At 53.7% G+C, this 26,211-nt stretch overlaps 8 protein-coding genes and 1 pseudogene across 9 annotated transcripts, besides 1 other annotated feature; 6 read left to right on the top strand and 3 right to left on the bottom strand.

Annotated features, from left to right (window-relative positions):
* The first annotated feature begins 27 nt into the window (after window positions 1-27).
* Window positions 28-939, top strand: NCS54_00809800 (annotated as a pseudogene). The gene is made up of 3 exons: window positions 28-386; window positions 452-556; window positions 630-939.
* Window positions 28-939: a sequence feature.
* A 358-nt stretch (window positions 940-1,297) lies between these two features.
* NCS54_00809700 (Hypothetical protein) lies at window positions 1,298-2,505 on the bottom strand (the record flags this gene model as incomplete). The annotated part of the gene is made up of 4 exons (XM_053153496.1): window positions 1,298-1,780; window positions 1,975-2,170; window positions 2,358-2,434; window positions 2,491-2,505. The coding sequence occupies 4 exons, from the start codon at window positions 2,503-2,505 to the stop codon at window positions 1,298-1,300; spliced, it is 771 nt and encodes a 256-aa protein (XP_053009471.1).
* A 1,234-nt stretch (window positions 2,506-3,739) lies between these two features.
* Window positions 3,740-5,591, top strand: NCS54_00809600 (Uridine kinase; the record flags this gene model as incomplete). The annotated part of the gene is made up of 9 exons (XM_053153495.1): window positions 3,740-3,937; window positions 3,992-4,069; window positions 4,136-4,185; window positions 4,251-4,395; window positions 4,455-4,497; window positions 4,554-4,639; window positions 4,707-4,776; window positions 4,826-5,057; window positions 5,108-5,591. The coding sequence occupies 9 exons, from the start codon at window positions 3,740-3,742 to the stop codon at window positions 5,589-5,591; spliced, it is 1,386 nt and encodes a 461-aa protein (XP_053009470.1).
* Window positions 5,592-6,589: 998 nt separating this feature from the next.
* On the top strand, window positions 6,590-8,726 carry NCS54_00809500 (EF-hand domain-containing protein; the record flags this gene model as incomplete). The annotated part of the gene is made up of 2 exons (XM_053153494.1): window positions 6,590-8,654; window positions 8,710-8,726. 2 exons carry the CDS (start codon window positions 6,590-6,592, stop codon window positions 8,724-8,726), a joined length of 2,082 nt encoding a protein of 693 aa, XP_053009469.1.
* Window positions 8,727-8,984: 258 nt separating this feature from the next.
* NCS54_00809400 (Ribosome biogenesis protein NOP53) lies at window positions 8,985-10,413 on the bottom strand (the record flags this gene model as incomplete). The annotated part of the gene is made up of 2 exons (XM_053153493.1): window positions 10,208-10,413; window positions 8,985-10,155 (listed from the first exon to the last, which is right to left on the bottom strand). Exons 1-2 carry the CDS (start codon window positions 10,360-10,362, stop codon window positions 8,985-8,987), a joined length of 1,326 nt encoding a protein of 441 aa, XP_053009468.1. The 5' UTR covers window positions 10,363-10,413.
* A 462-nt stretch (window positions 10,414-10,875) lies between these two features.
* NCS54_00809300 (Ras-related protein Rab-6B) lies at window positions 10,876-11,830 on the top strand (the record flags this gene model as incomplete). Its single annotated transcript, XM_053153492.1, has 6 exons — window positions 10,876-10,922; window positions 10,977-11,002; window positions 11,064-11,152; window positions 11,206-11,335; window positions 11,426-11,704; window positions 11,775-11,830. 6 exons carry the CDS (start codon window positions 10,876-10,878, stop codon window positions 11,828-11,830), a joined length of 627 nt encoding a protein of 208 aa, XP_053009467.1.
* Window positions 11,831-12,451: 621 nt separating this feature from the next.
* NCS54_00809200 (Hypothetical protein) lies at window positions 12,452-13,321 on the top strand (the record flags this gene model as incomplete). Its single annotated transcript, XM_053153491.1, has 2 exons — window positions 12,452-12,493; window positions 12,587-13,321. 2 exons carry the CDS (start codon window positions 12,452-12,454, stop codon window positions 13,319-13,321), a joined length of 777 nt encoding a protein of 258 aa, XP_053009466.1.
* A 2,034-nt stretch (window positions 13,322-15,355) lies between these two features.
* On the top strand, window positions 15,356-20,373 carry NCS54_00809100 (Flavodoxin-like domain-containing protein; the record flags this gene model as incomplete). Its single annotated transcript, XM_053153490.1, has 4 exons — window positions 15,356-15,401; window positions 15,570-15,718; window positions 15,908-20,287; window positions 20,344-20,373. 4 exons carry the CDS (start codon window positions 15,356-15,358, stop codon window positions 20,371-20,373), a joined length of 4,605 nt encoding a protein of 1,534 aa, XP_053009465.1.
* Window positions 20,374-21,026: 653 nt separating this feature from the next.
* NCS54_00809000 (Chitin synthase) lies at window positions 21,027-24,646 on the bottom strand (the record flags this gene model as incomplete). Its single annotated transcript, XM_053153489.1, has 2 exons — window positions 21,027-22,192; window positions 22,249-24,646. 2 exons carry the CDS (start codon window positions 24,644-24,646, stop codon window positions 21,027-21,029), a joined length of 3,564 nt encoding a protein of 1,187 aa, XP_053009464.1.
* Window positions 24,647-26,211: the final 1,565 nt, after the last annotated feature.

Raw genomic sequence — 26,211 nt, 5'->3', positions numbered from 1 at the left:
TCTGTCGAGATAGTTTGGTCCCGCCAGGTTCAGGTTCTTGCCGAAAAGCACTCGTCCGCAGCGCTCGGCAAAACGTCGCTCCGCCCCAGCCAATGGGAGACCCGCTGTTCCAGCTTGCTCAACCTCGAATATCGCCGCAACCCACCATCATTCACTCAAGAAACCCACGCCCGTCGACGTCGTCAATTGAAGCCATCGCGTCGCAAAATGGCCTCCCTCCGATCCCAGCGCGCGGCCCAGCTGCTGCGAGGCGCCATTGCCCCCCGAGTCGCCCTCTCCGCTGCCCCCCGTCGATTCCAGAGCTCCGTCACCCAGGCCTCCGGCACAGTCCCGGCTCCCACGACCAACGAGCCCGACTACGACATCCAGGCTGACAAGGCCACCTCGTACGAGTCCCCGAACCGCGATTGATTTATGGGAGGACAGGAGAGAAGTGCTGACTGTGTGCCAGCACCTACACGCCCGTTCCCAAGTCGGTGCAGGAGGGCAGCGAAGAGATCCTCCCTGCTGCTACCATCTCGGGTGCCCCCATGGAGCTCCAAGCCCGAACAGTCCGGTTCGTCTGACTCTGATGCAACATATTCGAGCTGTCATCGATAAACCCATTCCGAGGCTGACAAGAATCGCAGCATCTACCAGGAGACCAAGCCCGCTACTCAGTCCGGCGAGTGGCGTGGCCAGCGCTGGCGCATGGACTGGGACATCCTCCCCAAGGGCCACCGATGGGAAAACCCTCTGATGGGATGGCAGTCTTCGGGTGATTTCATGCAGGGCACCCACATCAACTTCAAGAGCAAGGAGGATGCCATTCACTTCGCCGAGAAGCAGGGCTACGAGTACTTTGTCCAGGAGCCCAACTCGCGCAAGTTCGCTCCCAAGGCGTATGCCAATAACTTCCTGTACTCCGCCGGAAAGCTCAAGCACATCCGGACGAAATAGATGGCCTGTATGGCCCGGCATCACGTTGTAAATACTCTTTAAAGGCTCTGGTACTGTTTAAGAACTGAAAGATACTTGGTTTTGGTTACTTGTTCACTAGTGCAATGGTGTCACGACAGTAGCAAGTGTCAAATGGAATATCTTTGGATGCATTTAGTTCAAGCATGTGAGGAACTGCTTGTGCGGTATCATTTAGTGGTATCGCCTCAGGAATTCATAACGCCGTGGAGATGTCTCATCTCCTTGTCCTTCCGGTCAGGACCCTGCTCAAACGCCAAGCTCAAAAGTCAAAGTGCAACAATCCGCTACCTAATCGACACGCTAAACTCCTTTCCCAAAGTGCCTGGCCTGGCATCATTCATGTCGTAATCATGGGCTCATGGTCATTCTCGCTCTGCAGGATTTGCCTGCTTGGGCTGTCCGGTTCTTCCCCGTTCAGGCCGATGTCGAGACGATCGGGGAGATTCTTTCGCTTGTCACGGGCAGTGTTTTCAGCCCAAACTCGCATCCTCACGAGCTGACGGATAGCGGCTTCCCGCCTCTGCGACTGTCGTTCCAGGATAGCCCGGTTGACGTTGTCAGCCACCTCTCGACGTAAACCTGGTTTCAAGAGGTCTGCGAGCTGCGGTTCCAGGGATTCTGATGGAAACAGGAGTAGCGCCATGGTTCTCTCTAAATCCTCCAGGAACTTGGGGTTTGTGGGCGCCCTTGGGCCCAATTGCTCCGTCGCAAATTTCAACGCCGGCTGAATGTCACCACCCGAAGCATTGCAAGTGCGAATGAGCTCGACCAATTGTAATCGCAGCAAAGCAAAGTGCAGCGCCTTGTCTTCATCGAGAATCTTTATGCCAGGTCAGTACTTGAGCAATGCAAGTGTGAGAGGTAATTGTGTTTAATCAGGAGAAGTCAAGGCAATCATAGTAAAGTGGTTGTTCCTCATCAAAGGCCCGAAGGTTCTATGAGTGGTGCATGTAAAACTCGTGTTCTAATCATGTAGGATGGGTGTTTGGGAGGCAAGTTGGGGATGAATCATACCTCAGGATCAAAGTCATTCAGAGTCTCGATGGCAGTTTGGATGTTGCCGCCGTGGATGCAATTCTGAATCTCTTGTCTCGCAATGATGGAGGCGCCATCCTGGTGAGGCTGGAGATTTGCTTCTTTGGAAAAGTTTGCCGCAGCGTTAGGATACCCTTCCATAGTAAGGTAATCCAGAATCAGGGCGTTGATGTCACTGCGCGGCTTGTTAGCGTCTGATGACATGATGACAGGCCAGCAAGAAGTGCGATGTGATGGGGTGATGTCAGACAAGAAGAAGATATATATCGTTTTTCCGCAGTATATGCTAGGAGAGATTCCCATTGATATAGTTCATCATTTTACCGTGCAGATGGGGAGGAGACCAGAGTGATGCTTCGTACCTTTTGGGTGACCTGACGTCCTCGACACGCCTGTCAAAGGCATGCTTGGTGGGAGTGGCTGTGGAAGCAGACGACGTCTGGTTAGGGAGTTAGAACTGAGCTGCAAAGATTGCGCTGTGCTGAGAGAACGTACCATGGTTTCTGTCATCTATCGCAAGACCAGCTCTGACGACTTTTCGGAGCTCCGGTTGACAGGCTCGTCGAGATGAGGGTCTAGGATGTAGCCGAAAACAGGCCAACAGATGGTGATTCAGTTCATGAGGAACAGGAAAGAGATCCAGTCTCTATGCCTGGATGCTCGCCAGTCTCGGGGGAGATCTGAGCTATGTAAAGAGAGAGAAAAAGTTGATGAGAGGTGGAGGAGAAGAAAGGATGATTGGGGGCTGAAGGAAAAGAAGGGTGGTTTCGTGGTGGGTCAAGGAACATGAGCCAATCAAGATGACAAACGGCTGACCCACAATGAGCTTTGCCCTGTAGCTGCCTCAGGACTCAACACCGCTGAATCGTTAGAGGCTGCTCGGCGTATTTCGACCCCGCTAGAGAGCTGCGACAGAGCTCTGAAGAGATGAGCTTTCAGTGCCGAGGTTGCCAAATTGCAGCCCCCAGGCATGAAGTGAACTGACCAAGCCTGACGATCTGTTCCGTCTTCACACCATTTCTCAAGGGAGCTATCACTACGGGCAGTACTACTTGAGCCTAGAGGCGGTCCCTGGTAGATATGTACGGGTGTAATTGGAGGGGAAACGCTGTCATGCTACATCATCGTCAACATCTAAGGTAGCCTCAGAAACAGGCCCGAAGTTCCAGCCAAGCCACGCACTACCACAAACTCGCAGTGGTATTGAGCTAGAGGCGTGATGCTTATCTGGACAGAGGCTGAAAACAGCCTGGATCGTGCGGAGCCTGCGCCGCCGGCCATCGCCGTCTTTCGATTGTGAGGAGAACCTGGATCCATTTCCCTGGGAGGTAGGAGGTTGATCGTCGACATCAGCAGTGCCACGCTGAATCATCCTTCTCCTTCTTACACTATCGTTTGCAGTGATAGATCCATCACCGCCAGTTCTTGACACTGCCTGCTTCTGTTGCCCTGGGCATCCCGACTTTTTCTGCACGAGCTCACTTCTAGGTTCCTCTTTGGCCCCTGTGGACCGCACACGCGACAGAGGCTCGTGCTCACTGCTCCACCAACGGCAAACTCCAAACCCTCCATTTCGAACTTTGAAGGTGTTCAGTGCCGAGCTCGTGGACATTGCAGGGCTAGTTTTCGAAGAGAACCGTTGATATAGTCGTCTTTAGACACGTCTCTGTGTCTTCTTTCTCATCTCACTTTTCACTCGTCATCAAATCATCAAGAACTCCCTCACCGAAACTAGCCCACCGCAATGTCCGCTGACGCAGTGCCTCAAGTCCAGGGCGGACTCGAGAGCCATGTCACGGTCCAGAAGCGAGCCTACTACTCGCCTCCTTGGGCTGATGTCAGCATTATCGGCGTCGCTGGAAGCTCGGGCTCGGGCAAGTCGACTCTGTCCCAGGCCATTGTCAAGAAGCTTAATTTGCCCTGGGTCGTCATCTTGTCAATGGCATGAAACCCCCAGTTACACATTTAACATGGCACTTTGCTCATAGATCGTCAGGACTCTTTCTACAAGACATTGACGCCCGAGCAGTCGAAGCTGGCCTTTGCCAATGAGTACGACTTTGATTCACCCGATGTATGGTGCCTTGAGCGTTGATAGCCCAAACTATCAGAAGTAAGGCTGATCAAACCGTCTACGTAGGCCATCGACTTTGACGTTTTGGTCGACAAGTTGCGGGATCTTAAGGCCGGGTGTGTAACATTGTCCAGTCCGTAATCACTGAGACTCGACTGACAATGACCTCGACCACTTCTAGAAAGCGGGCTGAGATTCCTGTCTACTCATTTGCCAAGCATCAGCGGCTGGACCGCACCACCTCTATTTATTCGCCCCATGTGTTGGTTCTTGAGGGTATCTTTGCTCTGTACGACCCTCGCGTCTTGCAGCTCCTTGACATGGGCGTATGTTCAATCTGTTCTGGCTCTCAGAATCAAAGCAATACACCTAACACTTGTACTAGATCTACTGCGAAGCTGACGCCGATACCTGCCTGTCGCGACGGAGTAAGTTTCCAAGTTCATGTAGTTTCCTCTATGTCTCATACTGACATGTGGAACAGTCGTTCGTGACGTGCGAGAGCGTGGCCGAGACATTGAGGGTATCATCAAGCAATGGTTCGGTTTCGTGAAGCCCAACTTCGAAAAGGTAGCCCAAAGCACAACTGCGCCAGGACAGGCGGTGGATCAGTTGCAGTTGCTGACATGATCTTCAGTATGTTGAGCCGCAGCGCAAGGTGGCCGACCTGATTGTGCCAAGAGGCATTGAGAATCGGGTTGCCCTAGGTGAGTTTGCCTGCCCTTGAAGAATGTAGAGATGCTAATGCGGTTCAAGACATGATGGTCCAGTTCGTCGAGAAGAAGCTGTTCGAAAAGTCGAGGCACCATCGAGAAGCCCTATCCCGTCTCGAGGCGGCCAGTAAGGATTCGCCGCTTTCTGACCGGGTTGTGGTTCTACACCCTACACCACAGCTCAAGTTCATGAACACTATCCTCCAAGATATGGATACTGATCCCGAGGATTTCATCTTTTACTTTGACAGACTTGCCAGCCTCATCATTGAACAGTAAGATCCTGACGCAGGTGAAAGTAAGAAACACGCTGACCATGTTACAGAGCTTTGAACAATGTTCAATTCGAGTCTGCGACAATTGAAACTCCCCAAGGATACAAGTATCAAGGTCTTGTACCCAAGGGTGAGGTCTGTGCCGTGATCGTGCTCCGCGGAGGTTCGGCGTTCGAGCCGGCGCTACGAAAGACGATCCCTGACTGCCGCACGGGCCGAATGCTCATCCAGTCCGACTATTCCACGGGCGAGCCGGAGCTTCACTATCTGCGGCTGCCAGAAGATATCGCAAGGCACGAGAGCGTCTTGCTTCTGGACACTCAGATGGCGACCGGCGGCTCGGCGTTGATGGCGGTCCAGGTCCTGGTAGACCATGGAGTCCAGCAGGAGCGTATCGTGCTGGCAACGTATGCGGCGGGCAAGGTTGGAATTCACAGGTTGACATCCGTGTTCCCAGACATCACGGTGGTGGTCTGCAACATGCTCGACTACCAGCAGCAGCGATGGGTTGAGCAAAGATATTTCCGTTGCTAATGGGCCACTGGGCTGTACGGCGGTGTACCACAGTATATACGGTCTCTCCGATTCTGCTTCTTGCGAATGTGAGCATGGGTTTGAGTGTGGGGGTAATGACTTGTTAGCAGCTATCTGTAAGCCCTTACACAGACACAGTCAGTCATTCAAGCACCATTAGTCAACACTAGCAGTAACAATATGGTCGAGAGACGTCGTAAAAGGATTCAGACAAGGGATTGTGCTCAATTGCTGCGTCTCGACTTGTTCAGTTCAGCTCCTTGCTACCCGGCATCGCTCCCGGTACAAGCGGCCACGGCCCACGAAACGACATATCCGCCGCAACCAACCAGTTTTAGTCACTCGTGAGCCCACCGAAGGCGACTCTCGGCCGTATTTAACGCAACCCCGAGCGTCATGGCCGACAGATCCGATGGGTGTAGAGAGGTCAGTGGACAGTTGAACCCAACATGCATGACGATGGGAGAAAAACAGATATTTCTATGAGTCCATCAAACAATATTACCAGGGTTTCAGGAGCTGTAGTGGAGTCGCCGATCGTCGGTGCCGTCGCCAAGAATTTTGCTGGTGACGAACGCCAGCTCCAAGCATGACGTAGGTTGACGTGCTGTTGGTAGGTGCGGCAGGTCCCTCTTCCTTCCGCATTTGGATCTCCAGCGCCTCCGGACGCGAGGTACATGGCGCCTCCATGCATTACACGACTGCTCAAAGGAGGAGGGCAGGTACCTTTTGTCTTCCAAGCTGTGCGCGCCAGAATTGACCAATTTCTCTCCTTTACTTGTGCTTCAACGTCGTCATTCTCCCTTCTCACATCTCTCCCACACATTTGTTTGATCTCCTTTGGTGATCCATTGAGCAGTCGCAACATCACGGGCACGCTCACAAGCTTCGCTGCTTTCTTGACCACGTCATGAGCTATCATTGAGCTCCCCTCCCACTTCTCTGATCCTTTCGACAACGGTCAATCCCACGTTTCCACGTGAACGAACGGCGCAATCATGCCCGCTTCCTCCATCATGGCTGCACGACTGGCTCGTGCTGGTCGTACCAGGGCTATTGCCAGCTCTCGATCTATAATATCTCCCGTTACCCCTCGTTCGCTCTATTCGGCTCAATCGCGAACCTTTGTGAAGCTCTCGGGGGCCTCGCCGTCGATAACCAAGAGATCTCAGGTTACAAACCGAACTACTCGCCAACTCCCCTCTCAATACTTCGTGCGCGCGCTGTCGGGAAAGCCACTTCCTCAAGGAACCTCGTGGGTTGTCAACTTTTGCTTCCGTGCCGCGGCCTGGGTGGGCATCTCGATCACAGTCGTCGGCGCCGCCGTAGTCTGCTTCTTTATCTACGACGCCTCTACGTACTTTGAGCACCCCACGCAGAGCGATATCGATGTGTCCAAGATTGCCCTCCAGCCTCGATGTGGAGGTGAAAAGAACTTGCCCATCGCTGAGGTCTTTATCGACGAAGATGACACCGAAGAGAAGCGGCGCCTCAAGAACAAGCCACGGCTCGTGATTCTCGGTGGCGGCTGGGGCGGTGTTGCTCTTCTGAAGGAGCTGAACCCGGACGATTACCATGTTACCGTCATCTCGCCGACAAACTATTTCCTCTTCACTCCAATGCTTCCTTCAGCCACAGTTGGTACCCTTGAATTGCGATCACTTGTTGAGCCTATCCGACGCATTCTGAGCCGCGTCCATGGTCACTTCATTCGTGCCAAAGCTGCGGACGTCGACTTCTCACACAAGCTTGTCGAGGTGTCGCAAGTAGATGCATTCGGCAAGGATATTAGCTTCTACGTTCCCTACGACAAACTGGTCATCGCTGTTGGCTCAGTCACCAATCCTCATGGTGTCAAGGGCTTGGAGAACGCCTTCTTCCTCAAAGACATTAACGATGCTCGCAAGATCCGAAACCAGATCATTCACAACTTCGAGTTGGCTTCACTTCCTACTTGTCTCGATGAGGAACGCAAGCGGCTCCTGTCTTTTGTTGTGAGTGGTGGCGGTCCTACTGGTGTCGAGTTTGCCGCCGAACTGTTCGATCTTCTAAACGAGGATCTGACACAACACTTCCCTCGACTCTTGCGCAACGAGATCTCGGTTCATCTCATTCAGAGCCGAGGCCATATTCTCAATACATACGACGAAACTGTGTCTAAGTATGCCGAGGAGCGCTTTGCCCGGGACCAGGTTGAGGTTCTCACAAACTCGCGGGTCAAGGAGGTTCAACCCGACAAGATTATCTTTACTCAAAAGCAGGAAGACGGCAGCGTGATTACGAAAGAGCTCCCTATAGGATTCTGCCTGTGGTCTACTGGAGTGTCGCAGACCCAGTTCTGCCAAAAATTGGCCAAGAAGCTTGGCAACGTGCAAACCAACCGACATGCTCTGGAGACGGACACTCATCTTCGCTTGAACGGCTCACCTCTGGGTGATGTGTACGCAATTGGCGACTGTTCTACCGTTCAGAACAATGTGGCCGACCACATCATCACCTTCCTTCGATCTCTTGCTTGGAAGCACGGCAAAGATCCCGAGACGCTGCAACTTGGTTTCAGTGACTGGCGCGAGGTTGCTAGCGATGTCAAGAGGCGGTTCCCTCAGGCTATTAACCATCTCAAGCGCCTCGATAAACTTTTCAAAGAGTTTGACAAGGATAAGTCGGGCACACTGGACTTTGAGGAACTTACTGAGCTGCTCCGCCAAATTGATAGCAAGCTCACCTCTCTACCGGCTACAGCCCAGCGAGCTCATCAGCAAGGACAGTATCTGGCGCGCAAGTTCAACCGCATGGCTCGTATGAACGAGGCTCTGCGCGCCAATGAGATTCGGGAGGGCGATGTCGATGCTGCTGTCTTCAAGGCATTCGAATATCACCATCTTGGCAGTCTTGCCTATATCGGTAACTCTGCCATTTTTGATCTCGGTAATGGCCGCAACCTGGCTGGTGGACTTTGGGCTGTGTATGCCTGGCGCTCTGTCTACTTTGCCCAGAGCGTCAGTCTTCGAACACGTCTTCTTATGGCTATGGACTGGACGAAGCGAGGTCTCTTTGGACGAGGTACGTGCTTTCTTGTTAACATCCTCCACTTGAACAATACTAACACCTTTTATAGATTTGATGAGTTTCTAATGCGGGGTTTCGTGGTATGGTCGGATTCTAGATTTATCGGCGTTTAAGCAGGGGAATCGGGGTCCGGAGAATGAATGATGAGGTCGGTTAAAAAGACATGATAATACTATGTAAATCCAGGTTTAGAACACCAAGATTTCATTAAACAGAGTGCTAAGAGGTGGGCTCACAGCAACAAGACCACCAGAGTTTCTATGGCATAAAGAAAAAGTCGCAGGATTCTTTTCTCGCTAAATATCAACCAGTGGTATGCAGCCTCTATATCATAAAGTCCTTGTACGTCCACTTCTCGGTGTACTTGCGCTTGGCCTGCTTCTTGAACGGAATATGCCTCCTGCTCTCGACCTTGCCGCGCACCAGCATGCTTCTGTATCGGTCTCGGAGAAGGTTGCCCTCGGGCTTGAGCAGCCGCAGAGACTCCTGCAGCTCGTCGGGGAGAACCAGCTCAAGGTCTCGCTCAGGGAGCTTGTACTTGCCGAGCTGCTTGCGGCGCAGCTTTTCGTCGCGGAGCTCGCTGACCGAATCGTCCGAGTCGTTGGCGGCTTCGGCAAGGACAAGGGCCTTGTTGCGGTCATTCTCGTCAATCTCCTCGGCGATCTCTTTAATGCGGTGCTCTTGGCGGCGCTGGGCTTTGATAGCGGCTTTGTGCTTCGCTAGGCGCTCCTCCTCCTTCCGACGCTTGATACGGTTGCGCTGTGCTTGTGTCTTCCTCTGGGGTCGCTTGGCGGACACCTTGTCGTCCTCGGCACCGCTCTGGAATCCCTCCCACTCAGAATCTTCCTCCCATTCTGAAAGGTTAGCCCGCGCCTCTGCAGCCTCTGCTTCAGCTGCTGACCGGGCCGCGGCCACCTGCTTCAATCGCTCAGCCTCCTCCTCCTCTAGGCGCTTGCGCTCAGCCTCAAGGGCCTTCTCGCTCTCATGCGCCAGGCGCTCCTCGTAGTCGGTAAACATGGGGTTGTAGCTGTAACCGCCAGAGGGCTTCTGCACAGCAGGGACATGCTTTCCGCTCTTGAGGAGGGAAAGGGGCTCCTGCTTCATCGACTTTGGCACCTTAGCCTTGACCTCTTCTTCCAAGAAATCATCGACGTTTGTCTCCTTGGGAGCCGCCGGCATATCCCAAAGATCGTAGGTGGCGTCCTTGATTTGTATGGTGTTCTCGTGCTCTCCATCGGCAACCCGCTTGAGCCGAGCGAGCTCCTTGTGGGATACCCAGTTGGTCTTCTGGCGCTTCGCAGGGATGAGTCCATTGGTGGTCTTGTCACCGGGTCGCTTGCGCATGGAAACAGCGGGAACAGCGGAGCGGGCGTTGATGATCTCGTCAGCCTTGAGACCCTTCTTGATGTGCTTGTTGAATTTCTTGGGCAGCTGCGAGTCGCCGGTCGTGTCGAGAGTGAACAGGTCTTCGGACGCCTTCTCCTTGATAACACCGCTGTTTCTCCATTAGCATGACGGGCGACTGGAGGCCAAAAAGAATGCCCTACCCTCGAATGATCTCCTTGTTCAACTCCTCGAGTCCCTCTTGAACTTCAGTAACATCCACGTTTTTCCTCCATGCCTTCTTGCCCTTCCGCGACGGCTGATTGAACTGCTTGGGAGCGTCGCCTGCTCCGGCAGTCTTGGATTGTAAAACTGGCATATCTGCGAATCCCCTCTGGGCGAACAGCAAGGATTTGTTGCTTGGTTTCAAGAAACGAAAATGCTGCTGGTCGATGGAAGTAGTGGGGGACAATCTTTCTTTAATTTTTTAGTGGGACCTGAGTCTCGACTCCTTCCGCTATTCGTTATCGGTGCTTTTTGGGTCCAAACGGAAGGACCGTCCACGTAAAAAACGGGGAGGATTTCTTATCGGCACGTGCACTTGCGTCGGATACGTTCATCGCCATATCCTCCTGCCGAATCCAGCATCCATAGGGCGACGACATCGACCTCCTTTCTCCGGATTTCACCTGTCAACCCTTGTCCCAATACAAAGTGGCCACACTCGGATCGCATCATCTCGACCTCTTTCCTGACGTCGCCGAGCCCGACTTCTTCTTGTAATCGCAACAAGAAGTTCCCGTTTCTCCCAACACCTTCGCATCCGTAGCTTGACAGCTGTCCCATCTGTCCCGCGGAACAAGGGACTCAAGCAGACGACACAACCATAACCATGGCGCAGGCCGGCGGATCTTACAACAACCCCTTGAAGAAGTTCAAGTATGTATTTCTCCGGTAAACATTTATATTGCACTGATGCTAATCGTAGCTTAGGTTGGTGTTTCTAGGAGAGCAGAGTGGTACGTCGACGACCGATTCCGGCGCCGCCTCGAGCGACATCACTAACTGCGATTTTAATAGTGGGCAAGACCTCCTTGATCACACGATTCATGTACGATTCCTTCGACAACATGTACCAGGCGACAATCGGCATTGATTTCCTCTCCAAGGTGAGCACCTTACGGCCGCCGCCCTTGGGCCAAGACTGACACCCGTGGCTTAGACCATGTACCTCGAGGACCGGACGGTGCGGCTGCAACTTTGGGATACTGCTGGACAAGAACGATTCAGAAGCTTGATTCCCTCATACATCCGTGATTCCAGCGTAGCTGTTGTCGTCTACGATATTTCGAGTCAGTTTCCCCTGAGCTGACCCCACCCCGGACCCCCCATCGCTTTCATTCCCAGGCATCCATATTTGTACTAACATAGTTCGTCTGTAGACGCAAAGTCGTTCCAAAACACCAAGAAGTGGATCGACGACGTACGAGCCGAGCGAGGAAACGACGTGATTATCGTGTTGGTTGGCAACAAGACGGATCTCAACGACAAGCGGGAGGTTACTACACAGCAGGGTGAGGAGGAGGCCAAGAAGAACAACCTCATGTTTGTCGAGACGAGTGCGAAGCTGGGCCACAACGTCAAGAACCTTTTCAAGAGGATAGCACAGGCTTTGCCTGGTATGGAGGGAACCGACGCCGCAGCGCAAGCTTCGAGTCAAAGTAGGTGCCCCACGTCGTTCAACCCTGAGTGACTTGCTAGGAGCCTGGAACTGACCAACCACTTTTCTAGTGATCGACGTCAAGACGAACAACGCCCAGCAATCACAAGAGGGATGCGCATGTTAATTAAACCCACCTCTTTGGCCAGTCGGGACTGGAGTAAAGGAGTATCTAGGACAATGTAAGCTATGCTCACAACATGAAAGAAGCCTTGTGACCTTGCGCATGCCGAGGGTATTAAGCATAGCGTATAGATCTAAGGGCAAGAGCTTACATCTAATAAAGGAGAATCACATGTGTGGATTTAAGTCAAACGCCGAGTAGCCAGTTAATAACAATAAGTTTCAAGCGAGCTCTAGAAACAAAATAATTATTGATGCGTTGGCAAAATACAATAAAGCCAAAAGCTTCTCATACAATACGTTTACGCGTTTACAGGGAAGATATGTACAAGGTTGCTTAGCTCCTTAATTTAAGTTGTTGCATGCTTCCTCCACACGTGATCCTGCATTGAGATTGCGCCCATCAGTGACGGAAGCGGCGGAAGACCTCTTCCCTTAGTCAGCATCATCAACTGGGAATGATCCTTATTTCCCATTCACCACGTATCGCGTCCTTGATTTTCAACCTTAACACGCTTCCGGAACCAGACTTCAACTGACGACGAGGATAACCACGACGAGAATAAATCGATAGTCTGTGAAGGGCCGAAGAGGACAGCGAGGGTTCTACCAGCACTGCCTCGCCATGTCTCGACTCACGCGATCACTCCGGGTGCCCCGGCCGAAGGTAAGGAGAACAAACTCTCAGGTCGACAGCGATGGATTGAGGCTTCCACAACGCTCAAAATAGGCAAAATATGCTAACTGAACCTGCCTCTAGACCCTGTTTGGCTTCATCAGCCTCCAGACCGGCGCAGAAGTCATCTCACTAGCCCTCGTTTTCAACAAGGTCACCGGTGTCTACGGTCTGCTCGCCATCCTTACCGGTTATCAGCTCTCTCTCCTTCAGCTCTCTACCTACGTCTACTCGATCGCCATTCTTATCGGGCTCGCCGTCCTGGTTCCTCATGTTCGACGACAGAGCCCCTTCGAGTGCCTGGCTCTCGCGTGGATGTATATTCTCGACACAGTCATCAACATCGGATATACGGCGGCGTTCGGCTTGGACTGGTACTTCTCTACTCAGTTGACCGAATCAGCCGACCTCAAGAAGACCAACTTGCCCAACTTTGTGGCTGAGGGCATGCAGGGACTGCGCAAGGAGACGGAAATGCATGGAAAGGTTGTGCCACAAGAAACGGCGACGAGCATGCTCCTGATTGTGGGATCGATGTTGATTCGCGTTTACTTCTGCTTCGTCGTCATGGCGTACGCTAAGCAGGTGTTGCAAAAGTACATGCAACTGATGATTCTGGAAGGCCCCGGTGTGGATGATCAAGAGGGACCGTTCGCCGAGGACCTACCGGACGGCGAGGGCCGCAGGGGACGGCTTGGCCGTTTGATGGTCTCGTGCGGTCGGACCTACTGGCTCGATGCTCGAGAGTCTGATGAATGGGCCCCTAACCTGGGCCCCAACAAGTCAGGCTCGACGGGCACGCTGGCCGGTGAGGTCTAAAGAACATTCGATATGGGAGATGCCGCAGGTTGATGGAAGAACTCGAAGGACGGTGCACGGAGTCTGGAGTGAAATATGATGGTCAGCGGCCAGGCCGGGAGGCGTTGCCGACTGACTTGACACCTCTGCGGTATGAGATATGGCCTGGTACCTTGACCTTTGGATCTTCTCAGCACGACACGCATGTTCAGAATGAACGGGCGCAACACACGATAGATGGAGTAATTGCGAAGGGGGTGGGTGGCATTTTTGGTCTTTACTGGGCGACAACGGAGACCAGTCCGGGATCACAGCCGATAACTCGGGCAGATGCGGCGAGTGCGGCGAAAGCGCGGCATGCTGCGGATCGGCTCAGCGGCGTCTGCGGGCGGTGAGAGCGGATGAACCAACTCAGCGGCTGGTGAAGCGGCATTGCGTGATAGAACGGCCCCGGCAGATTGCGACGAGACGTCAGAGGCACATGGCATCTCATAATTACTCATTGGATAAGCGCAGATCAGTGGGCTCGGCGGTGTTCTCTCACATTGACAAGGGATGTTGTCAACGGAATCTGGGTGGACATGCTTGGATCATGAACTGGCTGCATTGTAAGGGCGGTGGACTAATGGGGAAATGATAATACCTGTTTCGTAATATAGGAAATCAAATAAACGTAGATACCAAGACTCTTCAGCAAGACATTTGTCTTTGATGACACTTGTCTGAGATTGAACTGAACTGCTCGTTTCCGTAGAGATGGATCCGGATGGAATAGGCAAGCTATTCCAGCCAATGGTAGCTAACCATTTAATCAATCAGTCAGCCTCATTGCGAACCTCCGTCCTCGGAACTCCCGCTGGGGACAGGCCAGACGAGAACGGATAGGAAGTGGACCGAGGCCTAGTCGGAATTCTCCAAGGCATTTGCTCAACCATTGATGGAATCGTTCGTTGCACAGATTGCGTGAGAGGAGAGAAACAACAGATGACCAATTCCTATGCAGCTCTTCGTCTGTCTGCCGATGGTGTCATTCCCATGCTCTCCCCCAGGGTTCTGATGCCAAAGAACGCACAGCGGCCACCGGCCGGTACTCGGAGGTACCCCTACTGGTTTGAGGGTGCGTGACCTGGCTGTTTCGGGGTGGGCAGTTTTAGGCGACCAGGGAAGGAGCGAATTTGGCCTGCGCCTGCCTCTCATCATTTTTTCCTCGTCTTGCGCGGGCCGTCGGTGGCCCAACAGCGTGCCTCGAGCAGGAAGTCGGGGTGGGTCCTGCTATGTCATGTACCCCGGTACGTACTGGCTCCCACTGCCGGCGCTGACGTGTGGGTGCTGATTGGCTCGACTCAGCACCTTGTGGCCGATCAGCCAATGGCAGGCTCGAGCGAAGCAAATCCGAGGCTCGCCATTTGTCGTCGGCGGTCGCGGAGCCGTGCGCCGGGTCTGGTTCCAGCGGAAGGCGCGACCCCGAGGCAACACCCCAAAGGGACCCCAATGAGCCCCGCCGTCCGGGGCATGGCATCCCGCTAATCGATCACGCAATCGAGGGCAAAGATTCATACAAGCAAATCTGCTGGTTGCTGCGCGGTCTCTGGTATGGTTTTTCTCAGTCCCTATTTGGCGCGCGCGGGGGGGTAAAATTCGTCGGCCGGATGGGCAAGTGAGAAAAAAAAAGGCGTGCGAGCACAGGGAATAGAGCAAGCGAGGGGCCGAGCAAAGGAGGGGGGTCGCTCCAGTCAACAGACCTTCTTTTTCCCTTCTTCGGACGTTGAGCCAGAGGGAAGAAACCTTTTTCTAATCTCCAAGGAAAGGAAAGAAAACCACTCAAGATCCCCGGATCCCGCGTGAGCGAGACCGTCCCTGGGATATTTTCCTTTCTCCGTGTCTCTCCTTCCATCTTCCTTCTCTCCCACACATCCTCCCCTCCCCTCCGTGTGAAGCGCAAGCAGCTGTGTCTGCTCTGTCCATCCCAAGAATACACATTCAGGACGGACAGGACATCCGAGCCTCGAATTAGAAACAACCGACGAGACGAAGACGAAGACGGAACGGGTCACGATGGACGCTGCTTCACAGCACCAGATCAAGACTCCTGAGGAGGCTGGTGAGTTTGCCCTTCTTGTGCTTGGGAACCTCCAATGCGCTGGATGAGCTCGAGATCGCAAGACAAACCCCTCTTGATGCGCATATTCTACTCTCCCAGCGCAGAAAAGGCGGCATCAATTGCTATCAGCTCGGTGACAAGGACCAATTGACTGACCTCTTCTCGCAGTGGCTCGAATCGCCTACCTCTCCAGCGATGTCATCGTCTCCGTCCAGCCCGCCATTGGCACCGAATCCGACTTCTCTGCCCACCTGAAGCGGTACGCAGGCCGCAAGGACAGCAGCCTGGTCGCCCAGAGCGCTGATGCAGTTCCTGATGTAAGTCAGACACGCATGGAGAATCTACCCCTCCTTGAATACTTCTCCGAAAAATCCCCGACCTTATTTGGGCATACCGTGGAAGTCTCTTTCGGTGTAATCAAGACATCGACACAATTGGGGCCCTCAGTTACACAATTGGTGTGGGCAATGACATGAGAATACACAGCTAACCGCCAAACCCTCCAGATCCTCCCCGTCCGACACAATGCCGACCCTCTTCTCTCAGTATACACTCCCATCCGAGCTGGCAAGCTCGTCTCCGTCACCACCACATCCTCCATCCTCCTCCCCTCGGTCTCACACCTCTACAAGCTGGCCAACTACCCCGTTGTCCTGCACGTCTCCCTCCAGCCGCGGACATTTGCCGACTATTCTGTCATCACCGCTATCCGCAATTCAGGATGGACCTTTGTCCAGTCCGAGACCCTCCAGGAGGCCCAGGACATGGCTCTGACTGCCCATGCTCTGGCTATCCGCGCCGGCAAGGGTGTCATCCACTTCTTTGCTCCCTCTACCTCTGAGAAGGACAAGCCCATTGGTGTTGAGGACGCCGCAGTTATCCGCGACATTCTCGACATTGAGAGCGTGCGCCGATTCCAGGCTGGCACAACCACATCTTCACAGTCCGGCATCTACGCCGATGATGGCCACATTGCCGTTTCTTCGGATCATGATGCGCCTGTCGTGACCGGCGCTGCTAACAACGGCTCTCTCACTGTGCCCCCCAGTGCCAGCGCCTCCAAGGCTCCTTCAGCTGGAACTTCTGTCAAGTCCAGCCAAGATAGCGAGGCCAGCACTCCCGTTGCGCCCTCTTCCGCTGCCACCACTGTTGAGACAGCCCCTCCCCAGGTCACCTCTGAGGACGTTTACAAGTGCGCCGCGCGCATCTGGGGCCAGATCAAGACTGCTCTTGGCCGAGAGTACAGCGCTTTCGAGTACTCTGGACCTCCTGATGCCGAGAACTGTCTTTTCATCTTCGGCTCTGATGCTGGCGCCTTCGCCCAGGCCATCGACGAGGCCAACCCCGACGAGATCTTCGCTTCTGCCGCCATCCTCACTCCTCGCCTCTACCGACCTTGGATCGGCTCTAGGCTCGTCGAGGCCATCCCTCGATCCATTAAGCGAATCGCTGTTCTGGAGCAGATCCACCGCAAGACCACCAAGTGGGGTCCTCTTCTGATCGATGTCCTGACCTCCGTCAAGAGCGGACCCGGTGGCGTCGAGACGATTGTTGGCCATCAGCTGGGCTACCTCGCCCCTGAGGTTGTGGTCCAGGCTCTGCGGGGTGTGCTCCAGAACCTCACTGCCGAGAAGCCTATCCAGAACCTCGAGGTTGGCAAGAAGAGCGCCTGGAAGGAGCCCACTGGCTACGATCTCAAGACTCCCCAGCTTGAGACTGCCTACACCAAGATCCTTGATCAGCTCTTTGGCAAGCGTGCGTACGTTGCCAACGCCATCAAGTCTGCCACTACTGGCCTTTCTCCTACCGTTGCTGCTAGCCCCGAGTTCGGCTTTGGCTCTCTGCTCGCTCGCAAGCAACGCCGCAGCCAGTTCGTGTCTCAGGTTAAGGATGCCGCTACCAACGGCAGCTTCATTACTGATGCTCCCAAGAGCTGGCTGGCTCGATGGGCTATGAACGCCGACGATGCCACCAAGTCGACAGAAATTGCCGATGATGTGATTGCCAGACTTGAGACTGATGGCTCTCCTCTTGCCGCTGAGCTCCTCTCTGCTAAGGGCCTCTTCCGGAAGGAGTCTCTGTGGTTGACTGGATCTGATGCTTGGTCTTACGATTTGGGTAACTCTGGAGTTCACCACGTTCTGGCCTCTGGTGAGAACGTCAACATGCTCATCATCGACTCTACCCCCTACTCCCAGAGGGCTACTGCCGACGCCAACCGCCGAAAGAAGGACATTGGCCTTTACGCCATGAACTTCGGAAACGTCTACGTCGCCTCTACTGCTGTCTACAGTTCCTACACCCAGGTCCTCCAGGCCCTGCTCGAGGCTGACAAGTTCGACGGCCCCTCCGTGGTCCTGGCTTACCTGCCTTACTTCGGTGAGACCGACTCTCCCCTGACTGTCCTCCAGGAGACCAAGAAGGCCGTCGACGCCGGCTACTGGCCTCTTTACCGCTGGAACCCCGACAACGAGAAGAAGGGGGAGCCCAACTTCTCACTCGACTCTGAGCTCATCAAGCAAGAGCTCAAGAAGTTCTTAGCCCGCGACAACCAGCTCACCCAGCTTGCTGCCAAGGAGCCCAAGTTCGCTGCCGCCCTTGCCCAGGACTTTGGAACCGAAGTCCGAGCTCAGCAGAAGAGGAAGGCCAAGGATGCCTACAACCAGCTGCTTGAGGGTCTCCTGGGTGCTCCCCTGACTATCCTGTTTGCTTCCGATAACGGCAACGCTGGTACTGTGGCTAAGCGACTTGCTAACCGTGGTCGTGCTCGTGGCTTGAAGACGGCTGTCATGACCATGGAGGACTATCCTCTTGAGGATCTTCCCGCTGAGGAGAACATTGTCTTTGTTACCTCTACTGCCGGTCAGGGTGAGTTCCCCCAGAACGGTCTGCCTTTCTGGGATGCCATCAAGGACAACACCGATCTCGACCTGGCTACCGTCAACTACTCCGTCTTTGGTCTGGGTGACAGCCACTACTGGCCTCGCAAGGAGGACAGAATCTACTACAACAAGCCTGCCAAGGATCTTGACCGGGTTCTGACCAACCTGGGTGCCAAGCACCTGGTCCCCATCGGTCTGGGAGACGACCAGGATCCCGATGGATTCCAGACTGGTTACCAGGAGTGGGAGCCCAAGATTTGGACTGCCCTCGGCGTGGACAACGTCGATGGCCTCCCTGAGGAGCCCCCACCTATTACCAACGAGGACATCAAGATTGCTTCCAACTACCTCCGTGGTACCATTCTGGAGGGTCTCAATGACACTTCCACTCTTGCTATCTCGGCCGCCGACCAGCAGCTTACCAAGTTCCACGGCACTTACATGCAGGACGACCGTGATATCCGAGACGAGCGCAAGGCTCAGGGTCTGGAGCCCGCTTACTCCTTCATGATCCGATGCCGACTGCCCGGTGGTATCTCGACACCCAAGCAGTGGGTCCAGATGGACGACATCGCCAACGAGCTCGGCAACGAGACCATGAAGCTCACCACCCGACAGACCTTCCAGTTCCACGGTGTCGTCAAGAGCAAGCTCAAGCCCGCCATGCAGGCCATCAACCGTGCTCTGATGACTACAATCGCTGCTTGCGGTGACGTGAACCGAAATGTCATGTGCAGTTCGCTTCCCACCCAGTCCAAGTATCACCGCCAGGTGTTTGCTTGCTCGCAGCTCATCAGCGACCACCTCCTGCCCTCGACCACCGCCTACCACGAGATCTGGCTCACCGACGAGAACAACCAAAAGACCCAGGTTGCTGGCGACGCCGTCCAGGACTTTGAGCCCCTCTATGGCCCTACCTACCTGCCCCGAAAGTTCAAGATCACCATCGGCATCCCTCCCCACAACGACACCGATGTGTACGCCCACGATATCGGCCTGATCGCCATCAAGGGCGAGGATGGTAACCTGGCTGGTTTCAACGTTCTTGCCGGCGGTGGTATGGGTACTACCCACAACAACAAGAAGACGTATCCCCAGACTGGTCGCATGTTCGGTTTCTGCAAGACTGAGGATGTGCACATTGTCTGTGAGAAGATCATGCTCGTCCAGCGTGACAACGGTGACCGCAAGAACCGAAAGCACGCCCGTCTCAAGTACACCATCGACGACATGACGGTGCCCGTCTTCCGTGGCAAGGTCGAGGAGCTCTGGGGTAAGAAGTTCGAGCCTGAGCGGCCGTTCGAGTTCAAGAGCAACGTCGACACTTTCGGCTGGCAGAAGGATGAGTTTGGCCTCAACCACTTCACCTTCTTCATCGAGAACGGCCGTATCGAGGACACTGCCGAGTTCCAGATGAAGACTGGTCTGCGCGAGATCGCCAAGGTCCACAAGGGCGAGTTCCGCCTTACAGGTAACCAGCATCTCATCCTCAGCAACGTCGCCGATGAGGACCTCCCCGCCATGAAGGAGCTCATGAAGAAGTACAAGCTCGACAACATCCAGTTCTCTGGTCTCCGCCTCAGCTCCTCCGCCTGTGTGGCCTTCCCCACTTGCGGTCTCGCCATGGCTGAGTCTGAGCGATACCTACCCGTGCTCATCTCCAAGCTTGAGGCCTGCCTCGAGGAGAACGGTCTCCGCCAGGACTCCATTGTCATGCGTATGACGGGTTGCCCCAACGGTTGCGCTCGCCCCTGGTTGGCCGAGGTTGCCTTTGTCGGCAAGGCCTATGGTGCTTACAACATGTATCTGGGTGGTGGTTACCACGGCCAGCGTCTCAACAAGCTGTACCGCCAGAGCATCAAGGAGGATGAGATTCTCGCCATCATGAAGCCTCTCCTGAAGCAGTACGCCCTGGAACGACAGGAGGGTGAGCGCTTTGGTGACTTCTGCATCCGTACTGGCGTGATTGTGGCCACCACTGATGGCCAGAACTTCCACGATAACGTAAGTTGTTGACTCTGCTCTTGATACTATGTATAGTTGGCTAACAGTTGGATTAGATCCCTGAGGATGACGAAGATGAGGAATAGATGATGATCAAAGAATGACCGCCATGATGAATTGGATATGGAAAAACAAAACGGGGGGATATTCAATGACGGATTGATATCATACTTTTTTGTCTTTATTTGCTTGCATAGCTTGACTTGGCCCGGCGCAATTTTGGACCTTACGCATTGATTACATGTAGGATTATCATTTTTATTCGCATTTGAGAACAAACATACAAAACCTTTCTGTGAATCATTATAGACTTGAACTTCATACATTGCTTCTTCTTACAGATGTCTTCCTCCACTCAACCTCTCGACATCCTGCAAGGGGTATACTACAATAACAACAACTACTGTCTATCCGCATCACCTTTGCCTCCCAAACTCGAACCACACCAAACAAAAATACCCAGACCCAAGACCAAGACTAGTAATTCCAACAAGAAATCAGACCCTCCTTCAACAAAAACATTGTCCACAAGAAACTCGTAACAACATCATCATCTTTTTTCGAGAGAGCCTGTCTCGTACATCGATCGTTATTCTTTCAACAAAAAGCTGGGGATTGTTTTCGCCGTTCCATGCCCTTATGCGCCTGACCACGCCGGATGTAAAGAACCCAATCTTTCAAATGCAAAAAAAAAATCACACGCAAGAACCGCCTTGGTTCGTTCAGACATGAATGAAGATCAGCTTCGCAAGTTACTCGACACGCTGCTCATCTTGTCGTTGAACCGCTCCTTGAGGCCACCCATCCATCGGGGCGCCTTTAGACTCAACCGCACCCGGCCCTCCACAATCATGTTGACAACGTTAAGGATGGCAAAGGTGGTAGAGCCGATAGCACGGAAGACGGCCAGAGAAGCGACAGACCAGAGGATGAAGCGCAGGTAGTAGTTCTCGCCAATGCCCTTGGCACTGTAAATCTCCGAGACAGCCATGCCGAGAATACCGTTGCAAATCATCCAGGTCAGCACCAGGTACGTACGGACACTCTTGTAGTAGTCTTCCTGCATCTGGGCTTCGCTCATGGGGGTTTCGGGAACTTCAAGTCGGTCACGGAGGTTGCGGAGGGCCTCATCGTAACCACTATCAATGTCGAGCTGCTCGCTGGGCATGTCCAGCTCGACGGTTTCACCCTTACCAACGGCACCACCAAGATCAGTCTTCATGACGTTGTCACCTTTGGTTCCCCAGGTGACATCGTGGGTATTGCAGAAGGCGTAGATCTGTAGCGTGCAGATGTAACTGGGAAGCAGGACGAAGTACTGTGCTGACGAGGTGATCATGTGCCAAGGATCGAGGTATATGACCGACATGATAAAGTACATTCCCACGGTCGATAGGATGGATACGATGAGGTTGGTAAAGACGTTGTTACCCATCTCTATCTTATCGTCATCTGCCGTGAGCTGTCGAACAATGATGTAGATCGTAGCAAAAGTCGTGTAGACCATGATGACTCCGTATATGATCATACTCGTGAGGTACAGTTTGTTAGAACCTTGGGGTCTATTGCCGAGGGACAGGATGAACTGCGTCGATATCAGGAGAACGCAAGCGTACCGCAGGATATGGAAGATGACAGTGCCGATGTTGTGTCCAAACGGATCGACTTTGGGGTCTGTTAGACCGCCTGCGACGAAGTAAAAGGTGAGGTAGAAGTTGGCCAGAGAGAAGAATGTGAAGAGGAGCTGGATGAACTGGTAGAAGAACTCGATGTGCAGAAGCACCTTGCGAGCCACAGTATGATCCGTGAGCCAGATTTGCTTGAAGTGGACGAGAGAGTAGACAGCGGCAAAGAAGGCACCGTTGAGCCACCGTCGACGCTGCGAGATTAGTTCCGAGACCGTGTCTATTTCAGAGTTAGTGTCATGATGAATACAAAGGCATTGATAGGGGAGGGCTTACCAGGCACATCAGTCTCACCAGTACATCCCTTGACGTACTTCAAGACCCATCTCTCGCCTCGCTTGGCCACCAACTCCCAGCAAAGAATACGATCTTCAGCCAGATACATGTTGGCCGTGAAGACATCGGCGTGTTGTCCGTGCAATGTCTCACCCTTGAAATACTGGCTGAGGGGTCCATGTCCAGTCTCATCGTTCTGCAGCGCGTGGAAACGGTAGGCACTGAGGGCACCGGGGAGCACAGTAATGTAGCCGAAGACAGACTCGAGGGGCTTGTCAAGAATGTTGGACATCTTGTACTCAAAGTTCTGGGACGCCACAAGGGGGTTCAGGAAGTTGGCACCCAGTCTGCCCTTCATGGCCTTGATCTCTCCACAAGCGCCGGCAACATTCGAGTCGGTATCAAAGGCCTTCCAGAGATGGTAGAGCGAGGTGCCACCAGGACGAGTACCGACATCCAGTAGAATACAGACATTAGGGTTAAGAGCCTTGCCAAAAGCATTAAAGAACCATCGGTGCGAGTTGAGCTTGCGCTGGTTCTTTTCCTTCAGACAGAAGATCATCTGGCAAGGAACAATACCCTTCTCGGCACCCTTGAACTTGAGATCGGAATCGAGAGAGACCTGGGTCGTGTATTCGTACACGTGAGCCTGAACAGCTCGGTTGTTGACAAAGTTCTTCGCGATACCGTGCTGATAGACACCCATGGCAGCAAGGGCGTCGAGAGTACGAGGGTGAATCTTTTCACGACCATCTGAGACGATACAGACCACAATTTTCTGCCACCCTGTCTCACCCCAGGTACGGGATCGAGATCGGGAGCAGAAATGTGAGATGTTCTTCATGACGGCGTGCATGGTGCGGGTGAAGCCGATCTCATCTTCGTTGTACATGGTGATACAAATGAACAGCTCAGTCTCTCGGAGAGTCTTTCCAATCGACTGTCGTAGCTTATACCCTCTCTCGACAAAGTCGTCAGGGTCGCATGTAACTGCTGTGTATCGCATATGGGTGAATTCAACCTCGCCTCGCCGTGGCAAGAAACTGTAGAGAATGGTGGGGATCTTGCACTCCAGCACCAGCTCACCGTTGATGAGCTGCACTTCCTTCCTGGACATTTGGGGTGCGCGGACACCTCTTCGTTCCTGGGCGCCATCCGGAGCCGGGCCATAGTGCTCAAACTTGTCGTAGTCTGAATGTGTCTCGTGTAGTGTACTTTGAGAATCGGATGAAAGGTATGAGCCCCGGTCCGCCGGATGAGGCCTCGCGTCGCTGAGGTCTGATTCGGGTCCAAACACATCGTCATCTATATCACTGTGCAGAGGGATAGATACTGTCGCATCGTCTGCAAAGGGCGGGACATTTCTAGAGTTGTTGTTTGAGAAGAGTGGCGCTGGAGGAAGTGGCCGCCGTGGGCTGCCGCCATATCTAGAAGAAGGGGTCCCCGGTCGAGGACTTCCATTGAGATCAGATGGCTCATACATGCCGTTTGATGGAGGAGGTCTCGAGAAGTCGGACCTTGTGAAATCCGACATGCGTGATGAGGGTGTCCATGGTCGTTGTGGTGAGCCATCGTTCATGTGCATTCCGTACGGGATGTAGGAAGAGTCGGGGGGTGGCATATGTGGCGCATCGTTGAAGATAGAGCCGGATCTCGATGACCGGACGCTGGGCTGGTAGTTGAGGTTTTGTGGACTTCGAAGACTGGGAAGTTTCTCATGTGAGCGAGCGTTCTGGACGGATCTCAATCGGCTGTGTGGCCTTGGTGGTACGGGGGGAGGCTGGTCTCGGCCATCACGCTGTTCCTTGTGCTGTCTGCGCCGCTCGCTGATTCCCTCAGGGATCTCTGGGAGATCTCGGGGCATGTCTGGCATGTCTGCGAATACAACTCGCATGCTGTTCTTGCTCTTTTTGTTCTGCAGCTTTGCAGAAAGTCCTCCAGACATTGCATCGCGGGACAGCAGGGACTGTGATTCGGCCACGCTGGGGGAGTAGGCTGGAGGTAGAGGGAGAGGAGATACACGGTCACGTTCCTCGCTTGTAGTATCCTTCTCGAGGTCATCCAGGTGCTCGGGGTATGACCCGGACACCTGCTTGCCTTTGTCTGAAGACATACTGTGCTGAGGAACCAGAGGAGGCAGTGGTGATGGGATCGCGACTGGCGGTGAAGAGGAAGAGGGCGTTGTCTTTGGGGATAAAGCAGAGGAAGCAAGAGGAGAGGAAGGCGTTTGTTTTGATGGAGAGGGTGGTACATACTTGTGAGCGTCGTAAGGTTCTTCCACAGAGGTCAAAAGTCTCATCGCAGCGGGACTATGGCCGGTGGGCGTGTGATTAAGTTCATCGTCATCATACGGCGGGAGGCTGTAGTCGGGCGGGCGTTGGGGCATGTTTGGGTCCATGGCGGTTGACTCGGAGGCTGGAATGTGGACGCGGGTAGTTGCAAGAGGACGGGGGATTCGAGATTGGCGATTGGAGGCCCAAAGCGAGGATGTTTGGGAGTCGACAGGCGTTTCCTCGACGGCCTACGCCGTAGGGAACGAGAAGAACGACCGGATTCTCCTGGGAAGGACTCCTCAATCAAAGATTGAACTTGCCGGATAGAGTTTCGAGGTGTCGTCGAGCGCGTAATATGTTGAAACCTTGATCTACACAAGGTGTTGGCTTGCAGGTTGAGAGTGCAAGTGTGGGTGAAGCTCGCACAAAGAATGCAGCTCGGGCATGCAACACAGAATTGTCGAGCGAGAGTCAGGACGAGAGAGTTGAAGAGAGACAAAGAGCGGAGCAGCACGCAATGAAAGCTGCCACCTTCCCTTTTTCCACGAGGCGTCGCACAGTAGCACGGAGCGAGCGGATATGGTTGCGAATATGGATTTGGTGGTGGGGGGTGGGTGATAGCTTGGGGAGGAAGCTTGGGTCATCCCAAACAAACGGTTACGTAGTACTGTTGACCCAGCAACGGACCCTTTGGGACATGTCTGGCACGCCCAGTCTCACAGGCTCCCAGTCGCATTGTTTCGGTGGCCGGGGAGGAAGCGCCACTCTCTGTTGGATGGACAATGATGACTGGCTGCTCCATCATGACTGCCTGGGCGAGACCCCGGTGGATTTGTTGATGGTGGAGGTCGAGTTTTAATTGCCTGCATCCCAAACTTCTTCAGCGTCGGGAGTTTGAGGCTCAGCTCAGTGACATACCCTAAGCCTTTGTCGAACCTGGAGCCAAGTTGTTCCGCGATGAATTCACTTCTTCAATCACAATTAAAGGCATCATCAGACTGACCGTTTCTTTCTCAACAAAGTAACTATTTTTGTGCTTCGTGATGGCCTCCCGCAATGGCCGCCACGTAATAGTTACATGCAAGCGCTGGCGGCCTTCCTTAGCGCCTTACTGTGGATAACTTCCTTTCCCCAGCCATGATCGCCGACGGACAAGCATTCAACGGTCGTCAACAGCCCGTGAACGCTAGGACTGAGCTTGGCCTCGCCTGCAAAGGCGACGTGTGCTCTCGTTGTGACAAGTCAAGTGCTGAAAGGGTTAACCTGGTCTGACTCCCGTCAATTAATCTAATCCCCTGGCCAAAGGCACAGACGCTGATGAACCAGACGTTTTGTCAGCGGGGTGGACCGGCCGGACCCTTGCATGGGCCACATCATGAGCATTCCTTGAGCCCTGGCAAGTCTGACACTCGGGGGAAGAGAGATCCCGATTTCACCGGGAGAAGGTGAATCGTACCTGGCCGATTCTGCAGTAACTACCTCGGATACGGATACGGATATGTCGTCCTCTCGCCGTTCTCGTACGTACATGGATAATGCACAGCCCCGAGTCACAACGTCACCCTACAGCAACCGCAATTTGGTTACTGAATCCATGAATAATGATGCTTCTTCTACACGCCTGAGAACCTGTATAGTCAACCCTATTCCTCAGAGAAGAGAAAATCTGATAGCTGTCACGCGTGGCTCA

Source organism: Fusarium falciforme, chromosome 6, assembly GCF_026873545.1.
Source record: "Fusarium falciforme chromosome 6, complete sequence".
In the NCBI taxonomy this organism is placed as follows: Eukaryota; Fungi; Ascomycota; class Sordariomycetes; order Hypocreales; family Nectriaceae; genus Fusarium; species Fusarium falciforme.
The sequence above is the reverse complement of the archived record's forward strand: the minus strand, read 5'-3'. Positions and strand labels throughout refer to the sequence as shown.